The following is a 23,636-nucleotide window of genomic DNA, read 5'->3' as shown; positions in this document are numbered from 1 at the left end:
AAAAATAATTCTCTTTGTAAGACTGATCTCCTGTCGTGATCTCCAACTCACTTGGAATAAGTTGTGTGAACCAATTCATTCAAAATATTTTTACAGATAAATCGTCGGAACATATCTTTATAGTTGAGGACGAGAATAACAAAATGCAGATTCGCAAAATATAAACAAAAAATAAAAACATATAAAAAAAGCAAAAAAATAAACAAAAAAATAAGAAATAAAAAACAAAAAAATAAAAAACAAAAAAAATAAAAAGCAAAAAAAATAAAAAACAAAAAAAATAAAAAGCAAAAAAAATAAAAAACAAAACAATAAAAAAACAAAACAATAAAAAAACAAAAAAATTAAAAACAAAAAAATAAAAAAACAAAAGTAATAAAAAAAACAAAAGATAAAATAAAATAAATAAAGAAATAAAATAAAATAAATAAAGAAATAAAATAACATGAAATTGAAAAAAATAGAATAAAAAATTAAAATAAAACATTCTTGAGTAGTGTGCATGTACCATATCTTCGTTTTATCAAAGCAATAATTTGAAATTCCATTTTCACTATAACATCAAAAATCATAAAATGCAAGATATTAAGTAATGCATAATACGGACGTTGAATAAACGCCTCCTCCTCGATTTATATTTGCAGTTTTAGGGTTTTAATCACAATAGATCAGTCTCTCACTTGATTTCTAATTCTTTATATCATTACTTTAGTTTGTTAAAAAAAAAAACAAGACTATATGTTATTTTATTCTACGGAAAAACTAATTCAAAGAATAATCTATTGATCTTATACTAGATAACCCAACCCAACCCAACTGAATACGCTAAAATAAATGTCATATGCGTTTCCTAAAGATTAAAATTATGGATATAGCAGCAACAATTGTATTAGATATAATCCATCTATATAGAATTAACACTCCTAATAAATTTTAAGAACTTGAGATATACTTGAGATATAAACTGCTTTATACCTATTATATACATAGGTATTATATGTTTATTCGACGATGCTATAGTGAAAAATGATACGTTCAAATGATCTATAAATCTTACAGTCCAAAAGGCCAAACTACCGTACTATATATTACCACTGCTTTGTGATCCTATCAATAAGGGAGGAAGGAAGACACATACTGGTGCCAAACATTTTGCTGTGACTATAAACCATATATATTAAAAACAAGACATAATATATAGAAGTTAATAGATATGTATATAAATATACACATACATACATACATACATATGAATATATATATTTATATAAAACAAAGAACAGTAATGTAAAACAAATTACAATATAGATTGCAAAACAAAAAATAAATCCAAACAGAAAACATTAAAAATATTTTCGCGGTCTTCTCTGAGAACAAAATTTTAAGTTTTAAGGAATTTTAAGAAATTTTTGTCCAAATGATATATAACAAAAAGTTAATTTTTTTTTTTTTTTTTTTTTGATTGCTCGTCATAGTGTACAACCTTGATTTTATTGTATTTCAAAACAAATTCAGTAAGTATATTCTATAAATTTTCCTTTCTGTAGACTTAAAACTAATTACAATTATTTTTTTTTTAAACTTCAAAATTTGTTTTTATATAAACTCAACATTTCCAAGAGGAAAAAACTTAATGTGTAATTAAAAAAAAATTTTTTTTAACAAAATTTGAAATTTTTTTTTACAAAAACAAACCAAAAAAAAGAGTTATTCTTTTATTTTTCGTTAAAAATTAAAAATAAGAAAATTGTCTTACAAATACGTGAAAATTATTTTTTAAATAATAAAAAAAAACTCTTTCAAAATAACACTCGCTTTTTATATAAAGTTTATAAGCATAGTTAGTTAATAATTAATAAATATAAAAAAAATTCAACAATAAAATATTTAATTCATTTAAATAGTAGAGAAAAAATATTCGATCATATTTGGGTACGAATGTGAGCATTTTGCTATAGTAAATTTATTTTTTTTATTTGATACTATATGCTATATTATAATTGAATGAACGCCATTCGGGGGTCCAAGTATTATAATAGTCGTAATAGTCGTAGTAAAGGCAAACTTGGTGGTCAAATCGTTGACAATAACAGAATCGTAGAAGTAGATTAGAGTAGACGTACTTTAGTCAATGGATGCTAAGTTATATACTAAATTATGGTCAAATGAAGGACAAACAAAAAAAATAAAAACACAAGTCCAAATTTTTTTACAATATTTTTCCCAAATAAAATATATGCTAATATATAAAGAAGTATAAACAAAAAAAAATATGTACAATTCTTTTGAATAAACTCTCAAGTTTATCTGTGGAAAAGACCTATCTACATACTTGACTAATCTTAGCTGGACCTGACTGATCGTTATTAGTTTATTTTTAATTACTCAAAAAAAAAATGTTTTTTATTCCCAAAAATCAACACCCTCCCTTTACCGCCCGTTCCTAGACACATATGTACCTATATTTACTTAGTCAACTTCTACTAGATTTGTATATTGAAGTAAGCAACAACGTGTACTGGTACCAGCCAATCTTTACTCTAGACAAATAATCTATTTGCTCATATATTAGTACGAAAACTTATATCGAATATTTTTCCTGCTACTATATTTTTTTAAAGGTAACAACATTTTCAAAAAGTAGAAATTATGCTATATTTTTCGTATAAGTAAAATAAAAATTACTCCATATCAGCCAGCCAAAAAAAAAAAAAAAAAATAATAATAATAAAAATACATTAAAATATTGTCAAAAACATGATAACGAAGAAAAATGACTTATCAAAATAATTATCCAGATTTGAATTTTCATCAAAATATGGATTTTTCGTTTTATATATATAACATTAATAAGCTACACGTAACATGACGCCTACCTCTTCTATAAATCCGTTTTAATTGCTTTATACGCAAAGGTGTAATGGACACGTAGTAGTAGGTAGTACCTTATTTCAGGATATGTTGGTGGTGTTGTTCATTTTATTGGTACATTTGTACATTGGTACATTGGCATTTGTTTAATTTTTCCAAAGTTTTAGCGCAATTTGTTGTCACTTTTCTCATATATACGATCAATTTGTTGTTGCGATTCTTTTACAGATGAATTTGCTGAATTCTTGCTGATGCTGCGGATTGATTCATCTTCGGACATGTACAGCATATACGACGGTATTAGTAATCCGGTACATGTACATGCAAATATATTTGTAATTATTGTTTTTGATAATAAAACAATGCGGCGGAGGAGGAAAGGAAAGTCCTCGTCATTTTAATTAGAATTCTTAATTTTGTTGCAGTAATCAGTAATCAGTAGCAGCATCAGAAGAAGCAAGCGATTTATTTGTCGTAGACTAATATGGCTTTGAAGCATCCTTGGGCTTCTTCAGTTGCACCTTAAGGCGTTTAGTGCCTACTTGAAAGCCATTCATTGCTTTTATGGCTACCTGCGCTGCATCTGAACTATCGAATGATACAAAACCAAAACATTTGGATAAGTTAGTCTGTTTGTCTATGAATACTTTAGCCGATATAACATTGCCAAACGGTAAAAATGTTGTTGCCAAATCAGTATCTGTGAATTCCTGAGGCAAGTGATATATAAAAAGGTTACAACCCTCAGGACCTATTATAAAAAAAAAAACAAAAATTAATTTATTAATTAGTTTATATAAAATAAAAATTATTTCTTTATTTAGTTTTTATTTAATGTTTAGTTATTTATCTGAAATCAATAACAATTATAGATTAACTTATATCACATTACATTCTGTGTGCAAAGTATCCGGTATTTATAAAATAAAGAAAATGAACACGTGTAGAAGGTTATCATTATTATTATGGCATGTTCTGTACAACATTTGATTGTATAAACTTAGCCTATTCACAAAGAGTTTGTACAAAAGTTTTCCCGAGCAATATATATCTCGAGCAATATATTTCATTTCACCTATCGATTTATTAGTTTCATTCTTTATAGTTCTACGCCAAGAATCTACTCCACTCACACATTTAGTTTATTAGTTTTGAAAGCAGGTGCAGGCAAGATTTCTTCCCATATATTGATTTAGGGACCTACCTAAGGAGTTATTCGTTCCATTATCCCTTATCCGTTGAACGTCTTAAAATTGCAACAACTTGCTATAAAAATAATTCTGTGGTCGAATTTCTTTTTAGTGATGAAGCTGATTATGTGCTTAGTGGATTTGGATATTTGGATATTTGGACTAACAAACAAAATTTTTGCATCACACAAGGTACTTAAAATTCTTGCATAAATAACAGTGACAAGACTATAACATCTATTAAAAGTTACTATATAATGTGACTCTTCGTCTGGACCACCAATTTAGATGATTACCAATTTAATTTGGCGTGAAATTAAAGTTAAGTATTTGAAAGATATATGATGTTCAGAAGTCACAAACGACGTTGCATCTCCTGATTTAGACTTATTACTTATTACGACAGAAATTCTCCAAACGTGTGAGGTGAACTCACTTAATAGCGATGTGAATGTCTTTAACTTATGGACAAGTTATTACCAGCTATTTGCAGACTACACATCATAAATCACCTCTAAAGAATCGAGTACTGTGTAAGATGTTCTTTGTACATCTTTGTATTTTTATGATATTGTATGTCATCTGCTCAATTGCGAAAATTTGTTGGAAACTTTTATTTCAAGTGTATTTTATTTACGTTCAGTTTCGAAACATAGAGATATCGGGAAAACCGTATATATATATATATTCACACTTTTTAGCTTCATCCAGAAACCTAAGAAGAAATAATGGGTAATAAGATATAATGGGTTATAAGAAATAATGGACGTAATAGCACTCTTTGAAACTATTTAAATCACAATATTTAATGTCAAGATTAAAAAAAAAAAAAAAAAAAAAAAAAAAAAAAAAAAAAAAAGAAAGATTAAAAACAAACAAAAATTTGAAAATAGAAGAACTTTAACTTCTTAAAACCAACACTGATGATGCTGCCTCTCAGTGGAAATGTGTTTGATTTCTAACCCCAGAACATTTGAGTCTTATCTTAACACCTCCACGCGCAATTTCCCAATTACGAGTATAAGACAAAACGTTTACAAATCACATTGACGCAATAAAGTAGGAAGATAACACGTAGCACGGTCTGCCTGCTCCTCCTTAATGAAAAGCAGAATAACAAGCAAAATATGTTAATGTGATAAGAACAGTAAGAAGAAAGATGATGTGAGGGATATGTGTTCGGCGGCTGGCTTACGATAAAATCCAAAAATCTGCAATTTATTTTGCAAATTTAAGAACGGGAAATAAACTTATATTAAGAAGTAACCAGGCACACCACGCACTTGGCACACCACCACTGTGGCGCACAAAATTAAAATCGGTAAACAAACTTACAGCTGTTGTCACAAGGATGCCTTTGAACAAAGTGTTGGGATGTAGCACTTAGGTGGCAGGGCATAGTCATACTCAATGCTATATGACATTCTTCGTTTCAATATTATTTAATTTGTTACATACGCATCCGCTTTAGATTAAATTAGTAATCTCTTAATGTTGGTAATGCGATGTGGAAGAACACACTTACATCACTATCGTCAAGAGCTACTTATCGTGCGTCTACTGACGTTGGTTTCAATACGTGGCTGTGAAGTTGAAGCACATCAATTCTGGATATAAAGATAATAATTAAAAACAAAGAGGAGATAATAAAATTCTAGAATCTAAAACACGCGTAGCTGCTATTGAAAATTATAGAAAAAACTTCCAATGGAGAATATGTTTCTTCATATTTTAGTCTATGTAATAGATAACGATTCGTTAGTCGTCGCTTACTTGTAAACGTAAGATTTTATTGCGGAAAATATAAGCTCTATGATATGTAAATATCGGATTATAGTGTAAACGAGGGCAAAAAAAATCTAATGTAAATTTCAGTTTTGGAAACGCGTTTCTACAATAAGACTTATAGTATGTTTCCATTGCTTTCATTAAAGCAGTTTATTGGATTTAGGTTGCTAATGAAGTTGATTTGCAACTTATAGTGTAGAATAAATTAGAGGAAATCAATTCAAAAAATGTCAAACACAACATTGCAAAATATATATACAAAAAGGGAAATTATTATCGAAATTTTGGACATATTTGACACATTAAAGGAAATATAAATAAACAAAAATAATTAAGTCCAACAAACTTTAATTTTTTTTTAAATAAATACTATCCATAAAATTTTTTGCATTTTTCATGATTAATTCATAATTTCTGTTAACGACACAAAGTTAACTGCTAACAATTGCAATATAAACAAACAAAAGCTCTCCCAGAACTTGTACAGAGCTTTTTAAGATATAAAAGTTCTTTCATATGCATAAATCAACTTATGCCAATGGAAACGGTCAAAAATCTTAATTTGAATAATATAAATTGACTTATCTGCAGTGGGAACATGATATTAAACATATATAAATTAACCTTGATTTCTTGTTATAGTTGGTTGTGTTTTATGGTGATATTTGATTATTACTTTGATTTCTGTAAACAAAACTATCTCCTCCAATAGATATCAAGTCCCAATTCATATTTTGTGCTTTAACCCAGAGGTAAGGACGAAACTTTATTTTGAATAACATCAACATTAGACTTTATATATAATTGCATTATAGAAAGGCCACAAATTTTCAAAATATAATATTTGTTTATCAATATATAGAATTACCTAGAAAGTATAATTGGCATATACAGGGCAATAATTTGTTGTGTTATATAGGACAACAGAGCAACAGCACACCCATTTCTTCCCCATAATAAGCATTTCCTTACACAACAATGGAATACTGAAATTGTAATTAATTGGCGGGTATTCATTACCTGAACACGGAGAAGAACAAAACCATTACACTACAGTACATATTCAATATGTTAGCTTGAAATTTAGTTCAATTCGACTTCAAATAGTATTTTAATTATGCCAATTAATACAGATTCCGTTTGCTTTGTAGACACACAATCGCTTCGATTGCTATGAGATGGATGATAAGTACTTTGCACAATGTGTATATAAGGGAATAATATACGAAGGAAACGCAGAATCTCGCTACATGCTGATGCTATTTCATTTATTCATTTCCGAATTACTAATGTGAGGCCACAAATCCTCTGTGTGAAGCTTAAAGATTACAAATTCATTAATGATGCAATGATGCTCTCTTTTTAGATGGCATATTGTTGAATTTTCGTAAGAGTTTGTAATGCAACAAATCAGTTACAGGACAATTAATCCAGTTACGAAAAACAATAACACCATAATAATATTATTCAAATTGAAGCAGAATGAATTACTATATAGTAGTGTGTTTGTTGCTTTTTAGACGAACCGAAAGGAAATACTCACTCCTCATTCATACCTGTTTTCAAATTGAGAGCAGTTTAGATAACTCATAATAGATAAATGACCACAATAATACTAGCACTACTGTTTCGAAGCGAAACTCTATACGACATGTTTGATAAAATAAACACGACCTCTGTATAATTATTAAACGTAATTGAAACGAACAATGACACTTTATTGACGCACAGTAAGTGTAATTCAGTGACTATACACTCATTCATAAGGACACCACAATTTAGGCACTCACCCAATAAAAGCACAACATACCGCACAATTAATTTGCTGTATTGAAGTTTGAGACTATTATGTTGCTATGGTAATATAATTATGATAGTGATATGTGTTGAGTAGAAAATCCTACACAAATATCACATACGAAACAATACATTTGCCTCCTCCCATTACTTAGCATTATGAATACCTGTCAATTACAACTCAGCATTCATCAATGAGAGTCACTAACCAAACATAAAAAATATCACCATTTATTTCGCCTGTTACATGTGCTATTTTTGCATCAGTCCACGATTATACACTCACTATTACCACCGCACCGTCCTTCATCTCTTTCACGTCTTCGTAACAACGCAACTATAATAAGACAACGATTTCTTAAAAACTATTGGGTATGGGAGACATGAGGTGTGAAGCACGCAACACCGTAGCTTTACTGAAACGTAGGATCAATAGTGCATGTATAAGACAGTTAGTAATATATTCCAAATCAGCTGATGAATTCCATTTTTAATTGGTCATACCATTTCCAATGTATTCCGATGGTGCCACAAACATGAAATATTTTATTAAACCAAACCTCCATAATACACAGCAATTTTCCCGATCCAGAACTAATTTAGACTATTTTATATCCTACCCGAACCATATTGCATATAACAATTGCGCGTTTATTGTTTAGTTTCGATAGGATAGGGTTTCACGAATAGAAAGGGGCGTGAAATTATGTTATATCGTTTTAACACCATTACTGTGTTTTTCTATTTAAAATATAATAAATTCAAAACATATACAACCCTTCTTCAAGTATGTTATCTAAAAATATATGATGTTCTAAGACTATTTGGAGAAAACAGAGCTTTATGGAAAGTAAGAAAATGCGCCTTTAGATCTTGGTATCCTTAGTATTAAAGTTAGATACAATTAGCAGATATTAAAAAATTGACTTTTAATAGATTTGTGGAATATTAAAACAAAAGTTTCATTTTTACAGAAAAGGATGTATTGTCATATTACCGTAAAAATGGAGATTCTCGAATATTATCTACAGATGCAACATGGTGTTCGTTCGCCTTGTGTAACAATTACTTGTGTCAAATTGCAGTGTCTGATGACATTCTATAATTTTATACATTGAATGGACTCAAGGTTAATTATTTAGTACAAAAACAATTAGTCATAGAACAACAAATAAGAGAATTCATCTAGTTCCAATATTGTGTGTTTCCATATATACTATCATATAGTAAGATTAATATATTATTTGTCAAACAACACTATACCAATTGCTATTTACCCATTGGTGTTTTTTTTTTTCTTTTACCACACAATTAGTCAAATATTTGAGTTTCTTGAAAATACCTATTATAATTGGAACGCACTTTCACTTAGATTGTATATAGTCAGATACAGGTAAAGATAGATATTTAAAGCATTATATAGTGTTTTTAAGCAACTATTCAATTGCTCATATACTGTCTACATTGTATTTTGAATTTTAAAGGGTATCATATGGATATATAAAACCTACTAATATTACTATTAATAAGCTAAAGAAAATGGATTATATCGTACTTACCCTCAATTTGTTTGCCTGCTGCTGCAGCTGCTGCAGTACTTAACGAAACACTTCCTAATGGTGTTGCAGATAGGCTAGCCGTTCCAAATGGTAGGCCAGCTGCCGATTGCATAAAGGCGGCAGCCAAGGAATTAGGTTCAGGCCCTGGAATAGGAAATAGCAGAACATATTCTAGTATTAATTCAAAATTCAAAGGAATACATATATAATATTTATATATTTGCTGAAAACATTTCGTTATAGCTACAAAATTGGAAATATTAAAAAGATAAAAGAATCAGAGCTATGAGCAATTACATATTATATATACGGATAACTATTTACATAAATTGAATTCTTTTAAAAGACAACACAATTTTTAAAACAAAAATTTGTGAAATAATTGCATTATTTTTTAACAGACATTTGTCTCCACTGCATGTCTTAATCTAATGCAAACAACCCAGATAATACCTGTGCTAAAGACTATACACACTTAAAAAAGTCTTGTATTTCATTTCTAATATCAGTTATTACTGTCCTATTAAAGTGTAAGTTTTACCGTTTTCGGAAAGCATCAACAGTTTTCACCTACTTAAACTTCTTGTTTTTTCAAGTTCCCCTAGATTTTTAACACAAATTTGTTGCTATTTAAAAAAACTACAAATCACAGTCCTGGGATAAAATAAAACCCTATATAAAGCCCAGTACATACTTGTGGGAAAAAAACATCATAAACAATAATCAACAGTGGAGAGAAGGTGTTAGACGGATTCAAGTGAAAAACTCTTTCGAAGATCTATGATCCGCTACGCATTGGCAACGTGTACCGAATGAGCTCATAAAAGGGCAGCAAATGGAAGTAGGTAAGTGCTCTGGCTAGAAAGATATTTGATTCATGATATTGATGCATGATTTTATTTTGTAGTATATTTTTTTTTTCTTTTGCTGGGGCGTGTTTAAAATAATGTGGACTGGCTTGATGTGTAATAGAACCAATTATTGTCAAAAATTTTTGATATGTAATTTGCGCTTTATAGATAAAAACTGTATAATTCATTAACACAGCCACATTTCTTTTCATTTACTCATTAACACAACAAAAACTAAATAAAAGAAAAACTAGAATAGATCCTGGTTCTAAGCGCCAATAGCACACAATACCCTATCAATAGAAATAGATCTTTTGAGGACTAATGCATTCACCATTCTATATTAATATATACTAACCTCATACGAATATTATAAGAAAAAAAAATACTTTATAAAGTTAATATAGATAACTCTAATAAATCTATTTCATTTTGAATGCATACAAAAAACTCTTTCGATTTATAAAACCTTAAGCATAACTTCGCCAAAGAGGACTTGTTCATCTACCAAGAGATACATCCAACGAAGACACATTCAATCGACGACTACGTAAAATTTTCCATTCCCGTCGTAGCAACTAAAACAAACATTGACATTGAAAAAATAACCGATCACAAGGAAAGTAAAGATATCTCCCTCTGAAGACACTAGAACGACAGAAGTAACAACAAAACACGACAAAAATGGTATCTCTCTGTGCATACATGGAAAACATGTGATGTATGAATCAAATTTAATGATTTCTATTAAAAGGAGTAAATTTTACGTCCTTCTTATAAAGTTGAGTATCTCAGATATACCTGAATTGAGGTCTTCGCTAATAAACATATGAGCACCATTTCAATACTAAATACCTTGTCTACGACAATGAACACAGAAACACACTCGGCTTGCTAGCTAAAAACATTTGAACGTGACATTCCAAAACAATATAAATCCAATAATAAAACATTTCTATATAAAATATGGTTAAGATATTTTAGACGAGCAATATTTATAATATTTATGATATAAAATGTATTTGCAAAACAAAAGCAATCTAAGACGAAATATTCATAAATCAATTAGTGATATATGAGACGTGGTACAACAAAAAAAAACAAAAGTTTCAATTGAAACAAAAAAAAATGGACACTATATTTTCTCACCTGTACTGGCAGTTTTCCCTAAGAGGCCTGTTGGAAGGCATGTAAAAATAATAGGAAGAGAATATAAAAAAAAACATAAATATAAAGTAATAATATATAATATATGAATATATATATTAGGTTATTTCTTGTATACCTTCTCAATATATTTTTAAATATAAATTATCAGTATTCTTTATTCATTTTAATCTTAAAGGATATTTAAAGGACTTAAAAGTGCAATTACTGCATGAGTAATTTTTGTGAAGAGTTCCTGAGATATGGACGGTATTGCGTCTGAAGTTTTTTTCTGTATTTCGATAATATTAAAATATGGAACACATTTTTGAATCAAAGAATCAAGTTAAAAATTTATGAGGTATACAAATATAACACTATCCCTACAAATATAGCAGAACTATTACAAATACATATTAAGTTACTGAATGAAAATAAAAAATACAATTGAGTATATTATCTAATATATACATGAGCGGAAATAAATATATATTCAAATAAAAATAAAATTTATTTTTTCTCTCTCATCCAGCTAAATTAAATTAAGTCATTTAATGTTATATTTCATATTACTTCAGCGAAAATATTATTTATTAAAATATAATGCGTTTTTTTTTATCTATACGAAAACTCTGAATATTGGGTACCGAAATTTCAGGTCCATAATTGAAATAATAACTCTGGATATTAAGGACCCTACATATAAGTATATCAAAAATTGAAAAATTATTTTATTTTATTTTTAATAAAATTATATAAAAAAATAAAATATTCAAATAGATGAATGTGAACTTACATAGTAAAGCAGCCGTGTTCGTCAATTGCGCACCACTAGGATTTGCTGCAGACCCAGCTAAAGCTGGATTAGATGAGAATGCCGCGAGTGCAGCCAAACTTTGAACACTCATTGCTGGCAACAATCCCGCTGCAGCAGCAGCTGCAGTAGCAGCATCGGTTGTACTGGTTTGAGCACTCAATCCTACACGAAGAACATTTTATAATAAGAAAATTACACCACACAACACGCTTAAAAATATTCAATTAGTACATACAAATATATAAAAAACACAAAATAAAATAAAAAAATATTTGTAAAATAAGATAAAGTAATATTTATATAATAAAAAAATAAAATCTATAAAATAATATACAAAAAAAAAAGAATTTTAAAACAAAATACCAAAAAAAAATTATAAAATAAAATGCCAAAAAATAAAAATATAAAATAAAATACCAAAAAAAAAAATAATAATTTATAATAAAATTATAAAATAAAATACAAAAAAAAATATAATTTATAAAAATTATAAAATAAAATACAAAAAAAAATTATAATTATAATAAAAATTATAAATAAAATACAAAAAAAATATAATTATAATAAAAATTATAAAATAAAATACAAAAAAAAATAAAAATTATAAAAAATAATAAAATACAAAAAAAAAATATAAAATAAAATACAAAAAAGAAATATAAAATAAAATATAAAAAAAAAATTATAAAATAAAATACAAAAAAAAAATTATAAAATAAAATACAAAAAAAAATATAAAATTAAATACAAAAAAAATATAAAATTAAATACAAAAAAAATATAAAATTAAAAACAAAAAAAATATAACTTTAAATACAAAAAAATATAAAATAAAATAAAATATAAAAACAAAATTATAAAATAAAATACAAAACAAAAAAAATATAAAATAAAAAAGCAAAAATATAAAATAAAATACCAAAAAAAGAAAAATATAAAATAAAACACCAAAAAAAAAAAAATTATAAAATAAAATACCAAAAAAATAAAAATTATAAAATAATATATCAAAAAAAAAATTATAAAATAATATATCAAAAAAAAAAATTATAAAATAAAATACAAAAAAAAAAATTATAATGTAAAATAAAAAAATATGTATATATTATTTAATAAGAGCATATGTACCTTGTAAAAATTGTTGCTGCAATCCAACAGCCTGCAATTGCTGCAACAATTGTAACGAGGATGGCGTTATTGCGTCAGCCCCCAGGACTGGACTTGCTTGTTGAGGTGGATTTGGCAGCATAGGCGTCGAAACCGTAGTGGGTGTTTGACCCAGTGGTATGTTGATATTGGTCGCCAAATTCCAAAGGTTTGCTTGCATTTGTTGAATCTTTTTCTGTTCTTTCTCCTTCTGGGTATCAGCAAATTTAACAACTAATGGAGAAGAGCAGCCTTCCATAGTTTTGTTTTGATTCAAAGTCTAAAATAAGAAATATATATAATAGCCAAGAAGAATGCTTATAAGAGCATGCAAGAATATATAAATATTTAAATTGTTTTTAATAGAAGTATGTTTAATTATTAAAATAAAAAAATGGCATTACTACTTTTATCGCCGATACAGCTGCGTGCTTTGTAGCGAACGTTACGAATGCGCAACCTTTGCTCACACCGTTCTGATCTCTAAGTACTGTGCACTCCTCTATAGCGCCGTGAACTTCAAACAATTTGCGTACGTCGTTCTCGGTCAACTTCTTATTGAGCATACCCACAAACAGTTTACGTTCTGAAAATATAAGCAAAACACTTTAAATAGTAAAATGGCACATCAGCAGCTACAGCTACATAATAATATATGGGTTGATTTCCCCAATATCTACATCTATAGATTCTCAGATATATCTATGTATAGATAGAAATAAGAATAGATAGGCTTAAAAATATATAGTTTATTACTTATTACTTATACAGTTTATTACTTATTATTATTTATGGAATTAATTTACTTAAATGTGAATGCAATTTTATCTATTGAAATGGTGTAGAGATGCTTATAATCAGAGGGAAGGGAAGCAAATTTGATGAAAAATTTATTTTATGGCATAAAATTTAGTGTTCTTAATGTTTCTTGAAATTGGAAAAATAACTTAAACAACAATATTTTAATTTACATATATATATATATATATATATATTGATATATATATTTCTTTTTTAAACTATGTACGACACACTCTCCATATTCTAACCGGCAGTAGTTGCAATCGTCACCTTACCCGATTCACTTAAACCTAATTGTATTATTGGTTGCAAAAGAAAAGTAGGCGATTGTTTGATATTATCAACGAAAGAGTTTGTTATAAGTTTTTGATCCATTATCTTTTTCACTACGTGTTAAGTAAGTACTTGAACCAAGCCGCCAAGACTTAAATTTAAACTAACTTCGCAACATTAACTACCACCGTCACTTCTGAAAGCTAAACGAACAGTGAGATTTGCACCGACTTTTTTTCCAGAAGCAAATATCATTTTTTTGTGAGAGAGCGGCGAATTAGTAAACCATCATTGCCATATACAAAAATATTGCTGGCATGATATGATTTTTTATATATAAACAGAAATTGGTTTATTGTATAATATATAAAAAATATTTATAATAAAAACACTCTTCTTGGCGGAACTTGTATTTCAAACATTAGCTTATATGTGAGTTATATTCATTAAGAGTTCAATTAATAACCAATCCAATTTAATGAATATATTAATAATATTCACACAATATATCGCCACTACACATAAACATGAAGAAATTATGATGGACCATGTCACATTAACGGACCTACTCTGTGAACTTGACATATGTGTCAAGTATTGATAATTATTCACCCTACAGAAGGGTGAATCTTCTTCAAGAGGAGGAAGATCAATTTTCTGGATAAATTGTCAAGATCGCAAATACTCTTGACAAAGCCTCTTCTGTTGTTATTTATATGCGTAAAAAAATTATAAATAGCTAGTAATGAATTTAAAAAAATAAAAGTATGATATAAATATAATATAAATGATATAATATAATATCTGGTCAACACACTGCTTTTGATTTTTGTGTACAAAAACTTTTCACCATAGTGTGGTGAAAAATACTAGGTGGTTGAGTTTTTTTTTTGACAAATTTGTCTATATCACTGAATAAGGGATGAAGTCTCTATTAATTATATTATATTAAATTAACACTTATTTAAATTGTAATTTCATTTAATTTATAACGTCAGTTATAACGGTAGCGTCTACTTTTCTTAGTAGAAACTATTGCACTTGATAGAGAAGTTTCGCAATTTTTGTTGTGGTAAACTACAATAACAACAATTCTTTTTATAGTATATTAATTAACTGAAGTGTTGTCTGACCATACAGCTGTTTCGAGTATTGCCAAATTTTCATCATACTCTTAAGGATATATTTGGGATTAAAACACTTATAATTTCACTTCATTCGGATTTGTTTTAAAATTCAATTGGACATAATCGCGTTGGAATGCCGTATAGACGATATATATTAATTTCATAGTACATTAATGTATTGTTCTTATATATTTCTGTCACATTCATATGAGGTGAAAAGAGAAAATTTTTTTATAAAAATTTATCATATAACTGCTCTCACAGAACTACAAAGTAACAAAACAAATGTTCGGCCATAAGTGTCCTACATAATACCAAATTAATTTAAAATGTAAGGGTCACTATTTTTTGGTGTCAACAGGGTATGAATGCTGTTCAAGATGTCAAGAATATGGATGTGAGCACAGACACATAAATTGCGGCGAATTCGACTAATTTCTTAAAGAGAAGAGAATTAATTGCTAGAGAAAAATATTTGTTTCGCTTTATACTCTTTTTCTATGTCATTTGAGACTTGGCGACACAGTTCTTTCTGCTATTCAAAATTACCGGCTGACTATTGCCTTAAATGAGAAATCATAACGGTAATAGTTGATTACAGATTTTTTTGTATAATAAACACCTGGATTTGGTTTTAAATTTTACATTATATGCATATCCATATCTATGTACATACAAATATAAGCGATGGTACACAAATATAAATATATGCACATATGTATGTATGTATATGTACATACATTTTCTACCAAATTTTTTTTGAATATTAATAATTAAGTCGTCCCAACGAGCTGATCAAGACTATACATACATACATATATATGTATAGTATGTACTCCTGAAAAAAATATAAGAGACAACATGAAGAGATGCAAAGTTCAAATAAAATAATATTCAGTAGAAGCCATGCAACAAATGTAAACATACCCTTGAAAATTTCTTTACGAGCACATGTTATAGGGCACAATCTATATGGTCCAGCATATCATTGGATTGAATAGGTTTGTATTCATCAGGTGGGGGTAATGAAGATTAACAATTGGTCGTGGTTCTACTAATTCATGTTATGCTTGCAGAGTTCATTTTAATTCTTTAATTGTTAAGTAAATGAGTACTTGTCGAACCCCATTTATCAACAAGTTTTCCATCTAAAATGGACATGTAGCGATCCATTATTTTGAAATATCAAGTCAGCTTTTATGACAGAAGCAACACAAGGTCTGGATTAGTGTTATACTCCCAAAATTTATTATATTTTGGGATATTATTACTGATGCATTATAGTTTTAATTTCTATAATGTCGTTTGAGCACATTTATAAAAACTATGAAGATGGATATATATACATACATACATATCACTTCGGTTCAAAATAAATAAAATCTAAGTTATATATGTATAAATAATATCAACTTTTTTCATAACTCTATACTTCAACTCGTGGCACTATGGGGAAAATCTACTATTGATTAAAAAAAAAAATTTTCCTAGTTATATTATTGGAAGAATTGGAATCTGTGGATAATCTACATTTTTTCTTTAGTAGTTTGATAGTATATGTTATTTTCAAAATATTATTTCATATAGATTTCAGCTATTATAGGCTTCAAAGGTTTTATTGTTAGGCTATGCTTTTGCTGAGATCAATTCCAAATCGCTCGAATATGTTCGAATATTATGTTCGAATAATAGGGATTTGTATAAAACAATACGGAAATAATATAAAACATAGAGGAGATCTGATGTTTGAGGAACTCGATAACTATAATATTCGAAAGTATCCGAACGTATAAATATTTGAATATTTTGAAGTACTATTTTAAACTTTTCGAAATCTTCATAAAGCATACAACCTCCATTCGAGTAATCATATAAAATAATGTTTGTAATATATATGAACATTATAAAAATAAGACTGTAATTTAATTGCGATGAAAAAACTAATAATCAATTCCTTTTCAAAACTATTTACGTGATTCTCTATTTAAAAAAATATGGAACAAAATATTCAAAATAGCTGTAATATCCGTGGAAGTGACTTACATACCATATATTGTCAATGCATTCAAATGCATTTACCACAACAAAATATAAGCTTCCTTCCGCTTTTCATATGAAAAACATAAATATATTTTAAAACTAATTTATATGTATTTTCAGTTTTGTTGCAACTTCCGCTTGAAAACACTTGCATCATCGATTTTCTTGTATGCTTTTCGAAATAATAATAATAATAATAATAAAAATAATGCATGACGTTCCCCAATCTAATCATCCAATCAAGAAACCAGCCAGTCAAGCCAACCATTCAGCCAACTAAACTGGCAACCCACTCACCCACATAAACGCCAATACAAAACGTGTTGGCGTAGAAGAATAAATCGTAAGTTACTTTTACATATTATACGTTTATACTTCTTTATGTTGAAATTTGTATTTTTATCTTATGTTTCTTTCTCCTTTATTTTTATTTTTCAGCTGCGAAAGATACATTATACAGAACGTTAAATGTCCGGGCAAGGGCGGCGGCACAGCGTACAGGTTGCAGGTTGCTGGTTGCCGGTTGCAGGGTGCAAAGCAGATAAATTTAAAATTCATTGAATTTGGCAGTGATGCCAACAAGTAAGCGAAAGCAGCAAACAAAGTATGGCAACATCAACCGAAAGCACAACATCATTAGTGGCAACATTTGTATGTGCATGTGTCATGAATGCATGAATTACATTCACAATCGCATCCACAATCGCATGGGTACTGCAGAATATTCCTTTCCTTTGGCATTGCTCCCCTTGCAGACGCCCTCCATATACATATACCATATTCACTTTTTTCATGATGCCACAGTTTCGAAAAACACTTCTTCTTTCCTTACTCTTTATTATTCTTTTTTACGTTCATTCATTTTTATTGTCAGGATATGGAGCACTTTCAATTCAACAATACAATTTTGCGATATTTTATGGGTTTTGTTAGGAATAAATTTTGGAAATAAAATAAGTATTTAAATTTAATATGAAACAGAGTTTTGAATTATTTAGGGCATTTAGGTAATGGAACTCAAATGTAGATTATTGTTCTTCTTATAATCCACCAACACTAGCGGCCTCAGTCATGTCGGAGATGAATAGAGAATGAAGAGTAGAATTTTGCGATTTTGTTTGACGGAATAATGTACTAATGTACTATTATTCTATTATTGGTGAAGATTTAGTTTAGATCTTAAGCACAGATCAGGTTCCTGCCACCTGACAATCTGCATTTGTACAACGCTATTTCGAGTCACAAAAGTATCTCATAAAAGTCAATATATTTGGATATATTAAATTTAGTGACTTCATTTATTTGTTACTTACTTTATATCTTATCTATATCAACATCTTCATCTATTGTCTATATCTTATTTATATCTCATATCTATATCTAACTTTATATATCAGTACAGATATCAGTATGCATGTAAATGTTGTCATTGAACATATATATATATATATATATATTGTGGGATGTTGGGATAGCGCCGAAATAGACCACCAACGACTTGGGGCCTTTTTCGTCCGTCGATTCTTACCCTCATACATACATCATTTCTAAAAAATGTAACTGTTATAAGCATTGGTGAGGACAAGACTAGCTGCAGCAATATAATTTTTATTGTTTAAGTTCAGCTTTAAAAATTGGTTCCTTGATTCCATGAACCTGCATATGATTCCGACAGATAAATAATTTCAAATTATTTACTATTGTGTGTTTGCATTTTTCTTAGTATCTATTTTTGTTTTTTAGTTTTGTTTAATGGACTTATTTTGTTGCGAACATTGTTTAACATTATTTTCCATGTATACTGGTTACCTCCTGCAGTTCCTGTTACAATGTTCCAGCTTAGTTTCGGTGCATGCAACAACGACAACCGACATGCAGTCAGTGAAGTGCAGTATGTTAACGTGGACACCATTTAAAATGCTGGGCTGGTGCAACCGAAAATTCGCTTCTATTAAACAATTTTCAATACATGTTCCGTGCTGTGGGAGTATTGAGATCATTGCAATTGCTGCATAGCTGTTGCTGTGACAAGCGTTGTTGGCGTCACTGTTACCGCTGTTTCCATTGTTAAACATTTCGGTAACCTAGCCGGTACCCGAGTCAGTTCTTCACATATTTATGCAAGTTTTTACACACATAATCTAATCAAAATTTTCGACAACATGAGCTACCAGATGCAATAACAACCAGCAACAGCAACAACAGCAACAACAACAAACAACATAATTGTAATGATGCGTTGCGTTGCGTTGCGATGCGTTGCGTTGTCGTTTAAATGAAAAATTTATTGTTATTAAATTTGTTATTATTTGTGCGGGTAAATTTTATTACAAATTTAAAGATACATAGTTGCAGGACACAGGAGTGTACTAGAATCGGTGGCCCGCATCGACATTTCCACCCACATACCAGCCGCCAGACACATACTTTTGCATAATAAATACACCAAAATTTAATTCGTTTTTTGTAGATTTATAATGGCGAAAGCGGAAATAAAAAACGCATTCATTATTAAATTTAATTCAGCAGTACCGGAAATTAAGTGAGATTTTTGCATATAAATTTTAAAATTTAATTCAAGAAAAATTAAAACGATAATAAAAAAATATATACAACAAAAAAGCAAAAAAAGCCAGAAAAGCAAAAGTGAAGCAGAGAAAAAATTTAAAAGGATTCAACGATTCAACGATTCACCGATTCAAGGATTCAAGGATGCGCGCTTTGCAACACTTTTACTGCCATTTACTTGGTTCGGTGCTCGCTGGTTGGTTTGGTGGCTGTCGGTTGCTCGCCTCACAGTAGGCATAGCGTCAGTCATTGCGGCATATTACATACAGAAATCGTGCCCCCTCAGCGTAGCTTAGATAACTGCTGTTTTGCGGAGTACTTAAATATAAAGTGGGCGGGCGTGCGGCAGCAACAGCATCAGTTGCAAATGGTTGTGGCACTAGGAGTGGCATTAAAATGAAAATCTAATTTAAAATGAGCTAAATGTGAATTTTATATCATTTTGTGTAGCAGATTTTCTTTCACTTTATCATTTCGTTTAGACTTAAACCTTGCTGCTGGCTGCTGGCTGCTGGCTGCCGGTTGCCGACTGACGAAGCTACTCTTTTCTGTTGCCATTGTTGCCATTGTTGCTTTTGCTGCAACATTGACTTTTTCAAATAATTTCTATAGCGCGAGACAAGTCAAGTCAGTGCTCAGTTAAGTACCAACTGAAGTAGAAGCAGCAACACTTGGTAGCTCTGTAGACACACTAGCTACTGGAAACTGCAAAGTGAAGCTGGAGAGATTGCGTTCCGGTTGCTCGACTGCTCGACTGTTAGCCAGAGTCTGCGTTTGCATAAGCATTCAATTTTTATCACAATATGTTGGGCATAAACTAACATCAATTTACATACTAATTGCATATAAAATGCTCCACTTTCGCAAACTTCAAATTTTCCAATACACAGAAACTCGATTTCTTTTTTGTTTTTTTTATATCTATAATTTCATAAATTTCTTAATAAATTTTAAGTACATAAAAGCAAAGCAGAGCGACCCAGCAAAGTTGTTATCTGAAAGGCCATTAAATGCTTTTGTAAAGTGCCTTTTCATATAATTTCAAAATTGCCAATAAATGGCGAATTGTTTTTGCGTTTCTGTTGGTATGGGTCCAGGGATTAGGGTTCGAGGTTCAGGATGCAGAAATCTGGGAATAACAATTTGCATGTTCTTTTAGTGCTCCAAAAACGAGATTAGCACAATTTTCGATAAAAGTTTTACTTATGTTCGTACGATTAAGAGCAAATATTGGCTTTGGATTCAATGTTGCTTTATTGAAGTCATATCTTTTCGAATAATTGCAAACTTAAGTTTCAGTAAATTTGTTGAAAAATTGACAAAAGCAGCAATTCAATTTAAATTTTTATTACTTTTTTAAACATCAGTTTTCAAGATTTTAATTAACTCATTTTTAACCCCTTTAACCATTCTGTTGACTTTGGTTTATAAATACTTCTTCAAACAATTTTGAATAGATACATAACACCGGACTTTGTTTCAAAGACTATTATGGAATATACCATAAAGTTCATAAAATTAAACACTTGCTCTTAAGTGTTAATTTATGTTAACCTAATATAATGCAGATGTTGGCAAGCCTTGAAGAGTGGAGCCCTTACAAATGCATAATCTCTAGAACAATAAACATGTTAAAGCGGACGAAATACTTGGTACACAATTAGAGTGAAAGCACACCAAGTGCTCTTCTAACCTGTCCTGTGAAGGAATACTTCAACTGGTCGTACTGCAGGAATTTCTAGGGTTTTGAGCTGAGAACTCAACCTACGGGAACTTTTTAGTTCGTAGGCAATTGTATCTTTAGAAGATTTTTACTCCAGGTTCGATAACCAAAAAACCCTAATAATATGAATAGTGTAAAAGAGTAATTGAAAATAATTATTAGTGAATGATAAAAAGCATTTATATAATAACAATAGTTTATAGCTAGTATATAGCTGTTGTTTATGCGTTTGTTTTAAAAATAGTAAAGAGATGCATTACCACAAAAACCATAAATTGTATATTTGATTAAAGAAAATTAATCAAAACATTGGCTTAGAATTTTTATACGTTAATCTGTGTTTTTATCAATACCAGCACAGATAAACCAAAAATACTTTATGATCACGTCTGTTGAATACTTGACAGAACTCGAAGAAGTTTATTAAATATGCAATTGAAAAATAAAAGGAAACAATTTCTTTAGTAAAACAAATTTCTAATATATACATATATATATATGAACTGAATATTTTTTGAATGTCTTGTGGCTTATGATTTATGTTTCACCACATACGAATTATATAGGTAGATGCCTAATGCCTTATAAGACAAATCTTCACTAAAACATTGAAATTTAATTGTTCCTTCGGAGAATAGAAATTAACTTGATTGAAATTTAATTTACGATAGAGTAAAGTCACTTCCTGAAAGGTTATTTATTGTGATCAGGAACGTTCTGAAGAGTGTTTAAATATCAGCTCTGCACCTGTTAACATTGTACATCTTGACATTGTAGACCTTTGACATTTCGTATATAAAACTGAAATCATTTAATCCATAACTCTACTACAGTAGAGTAGCACGGTAGCAAAGTTCCTGATTCCGGGTTTAGAATTATTTTAATTTTCTTCGATCCCATCCACGTTATTATATTCCGCGCTCCGTCAGTTTTAAATCCATTTAGTTGAATAACGCAATTGATTGTGAAGGACTCGGTTCCAATATATTCGGTTATTATAAAAATGCTTAGTGCATTTAGTAATTAAAATCAAATATTCAGAATATGTCATCAAATTAATTTTTAGCAAAATTATAATTTGACGTGCTTTTAAATTGATTTGTGCTCGGTTTTTTGTTGTTGTCGCAATGTAATATTTATTTATGTTGCTGTTGTTGTTGGTGTTGGTGTTGCTGCTGTTGTTCTTGTTGTTTAAATCATTATTTGCTGCTAATATTATATTTATTTAGAAATTTTGTATTTGTCTTTAGAATTGCAAATTTTACAAATCGCTGCACTCGACAAAAACCAAACCTAATTATTATTTTAGTTTTGGTCTATGGCTTGGTTGCTGCTGCTGCTGTTGGTTGCTGCTGTATTCAATCTATCTGTAGTTAGAGTTCAGCAACAACAACAGCAACTATTAGCTAGCAATGCAGTGTTCAGTGCAATGCAGTTTTAGTATAATTAAAAATTGATGCCACATATTAATGTGCAACAAATTTTGCATAAAGAATAGGTATTACACTTTGTCAGTGATTTCTTTTTGTTTCATTTTTAGTTTATGCAATGCACTCAGTGATGTCAGCTCTACCGCAATGGAGTGCAAGCCGCACGTACGTAAGCCATACATGGACCAATAGACCGTTCAATCAGCCAACCAACCAACCAACCAACCAATAATTCAGTTGGACAAACAGGCGTAGAAGCGCAGAGCGGCGATTCCTCCCTCGTCCACTGCTCGGATGTGTTGTACGTATTTCATTGACGATAATTTGCTTTAATAATATAAACATTTTCGACTACATTCACATTCACATGCTCACATGGACGAGTTGCGATAAATCCGTTGACTGCTCTCGTTACAGCAAACAACTACTAGTTGTCGCTTCTTGTGCTGGTCTTGCTGCTGGTCCTGGTGTTGGGCCCGGTGCTCCAGTTGCTGGTGTGCTGTCCTGTT

The 23,636-nt window shown here is 29.5% G+C and overlaps 1 protein-coding gene across 5 annotated transcripts in view; it reads right to left on the bottom strand.

The window, feature by feature from the left end:
- Positions 1 to 3,054: 3,054 nt before the first annotated feature.
- The window catches only part of LOC119662479 (CUGBP Elav-like family member 2), a 270,546-nt gene continuing 249,964 nt past the window's right edge, over positions 3,055 to 23,636 (bottom strand). For 2 of the 5 annotated variants that reach the window (XM_038072105.1, XM_038072108.1), the window contains 6 exons: positions 13,570 to 13,751; positions 13,148 to 13,445; positions 11,999 to 12,181; positions 11,206 to 11,232; positions 9,206 to 9,349; positions 3,055 to 3,622 (listed from right to left, as the gene is read on the bottom strand). In XM_038072105.1, the coding sequence (XP_037928033.1) occupies positions 3,351 to 3,622; positions 9,206 to 9,349; positions 11,206 to 11,232; positions 11,999 to 12,181; positions 13,148 to 13,445; positions 13,570 to 13,751 (1,106 nt within the window). In that variant the 3' untranslated portion in view covers positions 3,055 to 3,350. The remainder of the gene's footprint in view (positions 3,623 to 9,205; positions 9,350 to 11,205; positions 11,233 to 11,998; positions 12,182 to 13,147; positions 13,446 to 13,569; positions 13,752 to 23,636) is intronic. The other 3 variants (XM_038072106.1, XM_038072109.1, XM_038072107.1) reach the window with 2 other exon arrangements.

The sequence above is a fragment of the Teleopsis dalmanni genome, chromosome X (assembly GCF_002237135.1).
Source record: "Teleopsis dalmanni isolate 2A chromosome X, ASM223713v2, whole genome shotgun sequence".
Classification (NCBI taxonomy): Eukaryota; Metazoa; Arthropoda; class Insecta; order Diptera; family Diopsidae; genus Teleopsis; species Teleopsis dalmanni.
This window is presented reverse-complemented; position numbering and strand designations above follow the sequence as displayed.